Source organism: Pteropus vampyrus, unplaced genomic scaffold (genome assembly GCF_000151845.1).
Source record: "Pteropus vampyrus isolate Shadow unplaced genomic scaffold, Pvam_2.0 Scaffold167, whole genome shotgun sequence".
NCBI classification, from domain to species: Eukaryota; Metazoa; Chordata; class Mammalia; order Chiroptera; family Pteropodidae; genus Pteropus; species Pteropus vampyrus.
The window spans coordinates 670,117-680,145 of record NW_011888948.1 but is presented as its reverse complement, the minus strand read 5'-3'; the positions used below and the strand labels follow the sequence as shown (position 1 = coordinate 680,145).

General features: G+C 43.8%; 1 protein-coding gene across 1 annotated transcript in view; it reads right to left on the bottom strand.

The window, feature by feature from the left end:
- Window positions 1-5,455: 5,455 nt before the first annotated feature.
- Window positions 5,456-10,029, bottom strand: part of LOC105298868 (histone-lysine N-methyltransferase SETDB2) — a 102,847-nt gene continuing 98,273 nt past the window's right edge. The window contains exons 17-19 of the mRNA XM_023536702.1: window positions 9,405-9,616; window positions 8,263-8,334; window positions 5,456-6,307 (exon numbers count right to left, since the gene is read on the bottom strand). Coding sequence (XP_023392470.1) covers window positions 6,153-6,307; window positions 8,263-8,334; window positions 9,405-9,616 — 439 coding nt within the window. The 3' untranslated portion in view covers window positions 5,456-6,152. The remainder of the gene's footprint in view (window positions 6,308-8,262; window positions 8,335-9,404; window positions 9,617-10,029) is intronic.

Genomic DNA, 10,029 nt, shown 5'->3' with positions numbered 1-10,029 from the left:
TGCAGTTGTTTTTTCCCTGAAAAATCAGTAATATGCAGCCATAAAAAGGAAGGAAATTCCAACATATGCTACAACGGGGATGAAATTTGAAGACATTATGCTAAGTTAAATAAGTCGGCCACAAAAGGACAAATGTATGATTCTACTTATGTGAGGTACCTAGGGTAGTCATACTCACGGGAACAGAAGGTACGGTGGTGGTTGCCAGGGGTTCCAAGATGAGAAGAGTTCTGTGGATGGACAGTGGTCACAGCAGCAAAAACAGTGTGAATGTACTTAATGCTGCAGAACTGTGCACTTAAATGTGGCTAACGTGGTAAATTTTATGTGTATTTTGCAATGATTTACAAAATCAGTACTGAGGCTTAGCAGGTATCAGACTAAAAACAGGTACTAACGTGTCAGCTGTTTCTCAGACACAGACACATACACACACAATAGAAATTCTTTGATTTTATTCCTGCTGAAAGATAGTACAATTGAACTGTCAGAGCAGAAAAAATGTATCTGGATCCTGTGGGGTTACTTATAAATGAAGGGAAAGACATAGTCCCTGTCTTCAAAGAATGTATAAATTATTAGGAGGAGAGAGAGGTTTAGGAATTAACAGCACAATAACATTTATAAACAGTGTTTCATGCTAGCAAGAGAAAACTTAATAATATGAGAAACATATCTGAAGATATCTGTGTGGTGTGCAGGAAAATAGCTCATTTCTAAAACAGCCAAGCGGCACAAACAAAGGCTTACAAGCTGGGGCTAATGAGCCTTGTAGAGTTCACCATGAGCAAGTTCATTTGGTTAGAACGAAGAAAAGCCAGGGCCTGTGTGGGCCCCAGGCCTGGCTGGTCCCAGGTCTGGCTGTGTTCCAGCCTTGCAGCTAGGATTGGGACCCCAGCTTTAGAATGTTACATTAGTGTAGTAATTCTTCTGACACAATCGACTCCTCTATAGCTTCGTGTGGGCCCCAGGCCCGGCTGGTCCCAGGTCTGGCTGTGATCCAGGCGTGTACAGCCCCCAGGCTTGCAGCTAGCAATAGGATCCTGGATTTAGAATGTTACATTAATGTAGTAGGGCACCGGAGCCCAGCTCGTGTAAGCATGATTCAGCTTATTGTATCACGCATGTGTGGCAGAATGCCACTATTGTTCTCTGACATAAAGCCCATGCAGTCCCCTAGCGCAGAGGTACGCTCCCCCCACAATAAAGTTGGTGCCTACTGTTTCATTCTCATGTCAGCCCATTGTGCGTTCTTTCAACTGGGCGTCTCACCACCGAAACCTTCCCTTCATGATCAGCTCGGCGCTGACACGTGGTGTAGTCGGCGGGATGAGGCGTGTACAGCCCCCAGCACACCGGATGGTCCCAGGGTGGAGGACGTGTGGCTCTCTGCCTCCTAGTGGTATCCCATGGCCTTGCATCTTGCCACGTGGATGCCCACAGAGGATTAGGATGCAATGAAGCTGTATCCGGAAGACGTCCGGAAAGCCCTGGAGATGCTGGAGCCAAATGTCCCGACCGCTCACTGGAGGCAGCGGGTCAGGGGACCTGGATGTTCCTGGTGGTGCTGCGGCAGGCCAGCCTGGAAGTTCAGGACCAGGCTCAGCAGGTGCAGCAACTGCAATGCCAGGAAGAAGCACTGGAAAGGCGGTTGGCTGCAGCGGAACACATGCTGCAGGGTCCTGTTGGATCACTGCCATCAACCCAGTCTGGGAGCCCGCCATTGATACGTGACAGGCGCAGCCCTGCTGATACGGCAGCAGGTTGAAGTGGAACAGCCTTTGGCCCTGGGGATGGGGAGAGCAAGCTGGTGCCACACCCTAGGCTAAAAAGCATATCACCTTGATCCAGTACACCCCCGCCAAACTCCAGGACCTGACGAAACAGGTACGGCAGAGAGCCAGGGAGACAGTTCTGGGGTGGCTGCTGCGGCTGTGGGATGATGGGGCCAAAGGGACTGAATTATCTCCGGAAGAGATAGCTCAGCTACTCTCCATAACAGTGATGCCATTCCTCCGGCAGCGCCTCCAGAATGTGGCGCCTCTGGCATGGGGTGCAGGCAATCACTCCCTCATTAACTGGCTCATGTCTGCTGCACTGACAGTGTGGGCCGACCCTGGGGAGCTGCCAGAGACAGTGAGCAGATGGATCATGTGCTTAGGTCTGGTTCAGATAATTCGAGAAATGGGCATGCGACAGATGATGATTCGCACCCAGTACACTAGTCCCGATGAAGAGGTATTTACAACCTGTATGAAGGACTTGATCTTGACCTCTGGCCCCATGGCAGCACTGCTGGCCCCTTATGTGGATAGGTGGATCCATGAGGAGACATCCGCCATGGCTAGGCTGGGGGATGTGGAAGCGAAATGCAGTGAGCATTCCACCCAAGTGCGTGCTGTACCATGCCCTGCACTCCCAGACCGGCCAGTACATGGAGGGAGGCATGGCTGAAAACGAGGAGCAGAGCAGCCCCCAGCCAGTTGGGCTATGAGAGTGAGCAGCAGGCAGATGTCGTTTGAGCTCCTTGTGGCAGGGGTCAGTGTAGAAAAGATTGAGCAGCAACCTAATGAAGTGCTGCTGGTGCTGTGGAATCAGCTGCGCCCGGACCAGCAATGCACCCTTATTCCCAGGAAATCCACAACCTGTGTGGTGCAGCTGGCCGATTATCTCGCTGTAGGTATTCGGCAGGAACATCCAGTTGGCAGGGGAGCCAGCTGACCTGAGACTGCGGAAGCTGAATAAGGTTACGCTGCCCCTGCATACTGCTGTGCCAAACCTCGCGGACATCATGGACTGGTTGTAGCATGAACTTGGACAATACCATTATGTGGTGGATTTGGCAAATGACTTTTTCTCTATTGCCATAGCCCCCAAAAGTCAAGAACAGTTTGCCTTCATCTGAGAAGGGCGACAGTGGACATTCCTCATCCTTCCCCAGGGCTATCTGCACAGCCCTACCCTGTGCCATGGTCTCGTGGCTCAAGATATAGCCATGTGGAAACGACCGCCCGCAGTGCACTTGTATCATTACATCGAGGATATAATGCTAACCTCTGATTCTCTTACAGAGCTAGAAGCAGCAGTGACCAGCTTGCGAGAGGCTCTCGCCGACTGGGGTTAGGCAGTCAACAAGGACAAAGTCCAGGGACCTGGGTTCTCTGTCAAATTCTTGGGAGTTGTCTGGTCAGGTAAGACAAAAGTAATGCCGGAGGTGGTGATTGATGAGATACAGGCATATCCCCGGCCCGAAAAAGTGAAGCAGCTCCAAACCTATTTGGGCTTGCTGGGTTTGGAGAGTGTTCATCCCCCATTTGGCCTCCTCGATGCGACCCCTGCCCTGTCTAGTGCGATAGGGTGCACAGTGGGATTGGACTCCCAAGATAGAAGAGGCCTTTAAGGCTACAGAGCAAGCTGTAGCACAAGCCCAAACTCTACGTGTAATAGATCCAGCCCTCCCATTCCTGCATACGATGCAGGTGGATGATGCAGAGTTTGGGTGGGGCTTGTGGCAGAAGCATGGTTCCCGGAAGGTGAAAATAGGCTTCTGGTTCCAGTTATGGAAAGGCATGGGAGTGCAGTATTCTGAAAGAGAAACAACTGGCTGCCGTATATGCAGCCCTTCTGGCCAGTGAAGCCATCACTGGCCCTAATCTCATAACTGTGCAGTCCACATACCCCATGGAGGGGTGGCTGTGGTCCTGGGTGAAGACTCCCCATATGAGAATTGCACAGACCCCTACACTGACCTATTGTGGGGGCGCGTACCTGGAGCAGCAGGCACAGTACTCTGTGAGTCCCATGTCCGGTCAGCTGCACCCCCTATTGGGACGAGTGCAGTTTCAAGCAAAGCTCCTGGTGGAGCCTGCTGAGACGGGAGACATACCAAGTCCCTGTGTAGAGGGTCGGGCTCCCATCCCTGAGGGTGCCTGGTACACAGATGGTTTGTACCATGGAACGGGTAGTGAAATGATGGGGGCACAAGCACAAGTTGCCGTGTCACAATGCCCCTGGTGTGCTGAGCAGCACCCAGAGAGATGACGGATAGAAAGTACCCCAGGGGTGATGCCCCGTGGGGCTAAGCCACTCCAAGAATGGCAAGTGGATTGTAGGCCCAAGGTAGCGCCCTCTGGGCCAGATCCTGCACCACAACCCTGTAGGGGTAGAGCATGGGCTCCGGGCCTGGCTGGTCCCAGGTCTGGCTATGATCGCGGTTAGGAATAGGGCCCCAGATTTAGAATGTTACATTAGCGTAGCAGGGTGCCTGCGCCCAGCTTATGTAAGCGTGATTACATTTATATTTATCACGCATGTGTGGCACAATGCCACTATTGTTCTCTGATATATATAAAGCTCACGTGGTCCCCTAGTGCAGAAGCGCACACTCCTCGCAATAAAGTTGGTGCCTGCCTTTCATTCTCATGTCGGCCCCTCGTGTGTTCTTTCAACTGGGCGTCTCACCACTGAAACCTTCCCTTCTTGATCAGCTCGGCGCTGACAGCCTGTTAGGAGGAAATGTTGGCACACATTTCCCACAGTGCCAGGCATCATGCCCTGTGCTGCACACACATTTTTTAGTGCCCACGTTTTGTACGTAAGGTAGGCAGAATTAGGCTCAGATAGATTAAATATTTGATTAAAGTTTTGCAGTAGTCAGTGATATACCAACCCAGGACTGTTTTAACAACTTGCCCCATATTTGCCTACTTTATGACCGTCGAACAAAGCACATTATGCCGACATACCTCCCATGACAGATTAAATTTGAAAGTAAATTAGGGGAAAAGGTTTTCTTTTAAATAAAGACCATGACATCAAAACTATTACTGATAAGCTTTGTTATAGGATGTAACTGAATTACAGTTATCATCCAGAGAGTTGAGTTAGTTATCTAGACCAAGGGAAATCTCTACTCAGTGGGACTGGGATGGAGTCTTGGCTTCTATGGTTTAAGTCCCCCAGGTGATTCTGATGTGCAGACCAATTTGAAAACTGCTGGTTTAGAATTTGTCTGTCAGGCAAGTTTGGCCCAGGGTTGCCATTACAACAGGAATGGGCACGTTCTTTTTCATCCACATTCAATTCTTCCCTCAACAGGTATTTTTACTTATTATGTGCCACACCATGCTGGGACTCAGATCAAATTCATTATGAAATGTAGCATTATTGCAAATCAGGGAACGAACGGTGGTCAAAAATTAGAAATGTGAATGTGAGGTTTTCAGGGCTCAGACATGGTGGTGGGGCATAAAAATCTGAATTGTTTAGTGTTAGGCTGAAAAAAATAACTATGTTTTTTTTTTCCCCATTATTGTACATTCCTACTGATGTACTTATTCAGTTTTAAATTTCAGTGTTTATTCTGAAGATGATGTATGCCCATGTGGTGACTGTGGTTGAAGAGAAATTGGAAAAGCAGACTTTGTGATAAGACGACAGGTAAATCTGGTACGAGTAAAATAGAAGATTCAAATTTATTATATCTTAAGAGGCATTATGGGCTGGAACTAGTCTCAAAAGAGTTTATGCATTTATTCAACAAACATTTTTGAGCATGCTAGGTGCTGGGAATGTGATCGTGAACAGACACAGAATAGTGAGCTCTTGCCCTCAGAGAGCTTATACTCGATGTAGGATACAGTGGGTTACACTGGGAACTAATATGAAGGAAAAGTACTCGGATGGAATAGGTGGGAGAAATGGTATGAGACCCACAGGAGGAGCGGTCAGAGAACAGCAACAGAGCAGTTACAACTTAACATGCTGTGCAAAGGCCCTGGGGCTAGGAGCACCTGGTGTGTTACTGGCATCAGCTTAGATCACTGGAGTTGGGGAGGGGTAGAAGGCAGTATGCCAGCAGGAAACCACCAAAAGACTTTTTAATACAGAGGGTGAGTGAGATGGGAGGCATGATCCAATTTACTCAAGTAGAATCTGAGAAACATTTTATCAGGAGCGGTAGAAGTGAGATAAGAGGGAGGCAGGAAACATCCACTTAGGCATGAAAAGGGAGGAGCTGGTGAGGATTGAAGTCTGCAGACCAGAGAAACACGAGGGGCTTGTCCTAATGATGTGTGGCTTTCACAGGCCAGGTCTCCAGTTTTCAGCCTGCTTGGGACTATGCCGATTCCTGGCTTAGGAAATGGTAATTCTTAAGAAGATAGAGAAGACACTGAAGTAGAACTTGAACTAAGGTCTCTATTTTCTTGAACAGAGCACAAGGTTTGCTTCAAGTCCTGAAGTAGCTCAATCTCTTCCTTCATCTGCTGCCGCTTTTCTTCAAATTGATGAATTTTATTCTCTAATGCTAGGAGAAGAAATAAAATGATTTCAGGTAATTCAGCAGTTTTATAAATAATGTACTATTTATAGCCCCTTTCATTTGCAAGTGCATTGTATACAATGCTGTGCCCCAAATGGAAAGAATCTAGGGTCTTGTGAGAGGGAACTGGTTCTTTCATGCCTTTGCTTCCTCTTCTAATTCAGGATAGAATTCTATCTAGTATTTATTGCACATAAAGCTGGTCAGTAAATCTTTAAAATTTTGTACACATTTATAGGAGAAAAAGTCCCTTTTTGTATCTTAGAAAACTCAAAAGCAGTGACTGTATAACTTTCATGCTACATTATATTTGTTGAGAGATGATGACTGGAGACAACATGTGGTCAGGGCAAATCTTTCATAAAAAGTCATCCAATTTTTAATGTTACCTAAAAGCTTTTGATGTTATTTAGAAATAAGAAGGCTTTTATTGCGGAAACTTAGGAGGAAGATACTTTAGTTAGGCTTTATAAATTACAGTATTAGTGGCAATGTAATTTTTAAAAACCTCAAAATTGAAGAATATTAAAACATACATAATCTTTCTTTAGAATACTTGTATACCTGTAGTTAACTTTCTGGAACATTAGAAAGGCTAAATTTAGCAAGAGAGTCTTTATCAGTTGGAGTGTCAAAAGTTAAGCCTTTTTAAGTTTTCATGAGATTCCAAATACTGTCTCTTCCTATTGTCCTGCCTCCCCAAGTACTACACTGTAACCCAGATACTCCCATTCACTCATCCAGGTAGTGATGTATGACACGTTCCAAACATGTAACTTTTACATAAAAGAAAAATACAGATGAAAGTCTCCTACAAAGAAAGCTTTTTAGAAAAAAAGATTTTAAAGGCTGATTTTTGAAAAACGCAGATATTCCCAATAGCAGTAGGGAGACATTCTCAAGAGCCATAAAAGATACACTATTTTTGGTAGATTAAAAAATTTTTTTTCTGCCGATTATAAATGTAATACAAAATTCAAATAGAAATGCGTAACATAAAAACAAAAATGAAGAAAGCTTGTGTATATTGAGACAGGGATATGAACTAATAGTTTCTCCACAGGGAAAACCTATTGTCTACAATTTCCTGGACAACTATGTCCATGGAAAAGGACAGCGTGTAGGGCGCTGTGTCTATGCAACTTCAGGGGAGCCATCTGCACCAAACTCTGTGTGAGTCTGTGGACCCCGCTCCTGCTGGGATGTGCAATATGCAGCCTGGCCAGCGGTATGTGCAGCAGCCTTGATGGAGAAGTCGGATCAGACTCACAAGTAAGTAGAAATGTAGCCTGTTCTGAAGGCATCTTACACAATGGTGAAAGGAAGGACCTACTCAATAAATGGTTAACATTTTATAGAAAGGTTAAAAGTCTCTGCCCCAACCAGATTTTCTTCTTTTTCAAAAATTTCTTGGAAAAAAATTTCTTGGCTATTTTTGCTCATTTTTCTCCATCAGTGACAATCCTCCCTCTGATTAGATCTGAAGATTAATGTTGGGAGAACTGAAATTAGCATACGTCATAATGAGAGGGAGGCAAGCAGCGTGGTTTATCACAGCCTGGCCGCCTGAGCAGAGGCCAAAGGAAGCCTCATGTTCCAAATACGCTCCCATTTTGCACTCAGTTTTGTGTTGTTTCTACACAAAGTATTATGTGTGTGGAAAATATAATGCAGCACTAAAGACAAAGGAAATCACTATAATTCAGTGACTTATAGACAGTACTGTTTCCGACTGGGTGCAGTTGTCCTGTGCACATGTGTGCCTCTGTGTATTTATGTATTTTTGACTGTATGTATAAAGGGTCATACTATTTTGTAGTGGGCTTTTTCATTTAACAAAACAATGGACATTCTTCAATATGATTTTTATCACTGGATAGTATCATTTTAATATATAATAAATATTTATAAACTTTGCTGCTTCGTTGTAACTCATATACCTGCTTGAAAATTTACAAATGTGTCTTCAAACAATCTACAGTCAAAAAGTGAAGTCCCAATTTCTTCATAGTCTGGAGGGAGAAAAACATTTTCAGTTTTAATTTAATTTATATAGATAGAAACACCTCACAAAATAACCCAAAATAAGGAAGAGTGAACAGAGCACTCATCTGCTGTAGAACTTTAGTGTTAGACTCTGCAGCTGCAGCAGCCTCACCTGGGAACTTGTTAGAAATGCAAATTCTTGTCACCTCTACTGAATCAGAACCTCCAGGGGTGAGGCCCAGCTATCTGTGATTTAACAAGCCCTCCAGGTGATTCTGAGGGGCATGCTCAAGTTTGAGAAGTGGTTGGTCTAGACAAAAGAATAAACAAATAAAAGAATGCAATGAATGAGCTTTTGGAAATGTTTGCTCTTAATTTCATTTTTTTGGTTTTGTCCCATAGAAAACAATCCTTTAAAAATAACCGTATATTTTATATTGTTGCCTAAAGTATAGACTGTCAAGCTTTTCCTTGTAAAATAGCTATATTTATAATAAAGGTTTTAAGCTCATAGGGTAGGTTATAAGAAGGCTAAGTGGCTATATACCTGTGCACATGAATGGGACTTCAGCTTCCCAAAGAACTAATGAAAGGTAACATTTAACTAAGCCAAATATCAATCAGAACATCAAAAAAATCTTCTATACTTTAAACTTCAACAATACAAAAAAAGACACTTGGTTCATTAAGGAAGAGAATTTGTTAAATCAAAATTAACATAATGCTCATTCTCAAATCTTAGCAACAAGTATGCTTGGCTGTGGGGGCGGGGGTGGGGAGTGTGTAATGAATATGAGACCAAATCTGGTTTTGACCATCTCTTGCTGGTCACTCTCAGTTATGCACCTCTGGAAAACACAAGAAGACCTTCAGGGCATCAGGGTACTTTTACAAAATTAATGAGTTTGTGAATTACCCACGTAGTGTTTTTTTAAAGACAGAGATCTGGAACAATAGATTTTATTTTTTAAAAAAATTAGATAAATAAGGAAAAGAAAAAAGATCACAGAAAGAAAAAGTATAATTTTTTTTGGTTTTGTTTTACATGTAGGCCAATAAAAAGTCTCTGTATGTAGAAATTTTGCTATTTTAGTACCTGATTCTGAGGTAGTCTCATCCATGAGTCTTTCCTGAATCAAATGAAGTTTGTCTAATATTTCTTCAAATAAATCATTAAGAAGTCCCGCTTCCTTACATTTCTTAAGAAAAGCAACTTTCACAATTGCATCTAAGAATAAGAAAAACATTTTAGAAGGAAATGATCTTAGGGCAGCTTTCATAAAGCACTTTATGTTCATTTCATTAGGCCTTGCCTACTGGTGGATGAGCATATTAGTTAATACATACAGCACCTTCAGCTTTTCTATTAATTGTAATTTCATCATAACTCATATTTTTTCCTAGGTGAAACAGTGAATTGAATGTTACAGAAAGTAAAACTGAAAAACTGCTTAGAATAATTTTCTAAAATTCTCTATGCATATAATAGCTTCAAATCATTGAAATGACAGCCTCCGTCATTTTTTCTGTCATAGTCACTGTGTGTGGGTATGGAATATCTATCTCCTTGAACAGAAAGCTATAATCTGGCTTCAGCTAGCTGGGGAACAGGGAGGGGGATCACAGTGTGTAGAGTAGCACAACAGTGGACTCTGAGCTCAGCGACCCTGGCTTCTACATGTTTTACCTATCTATATCTACTTAACTATCTAATCTATCAT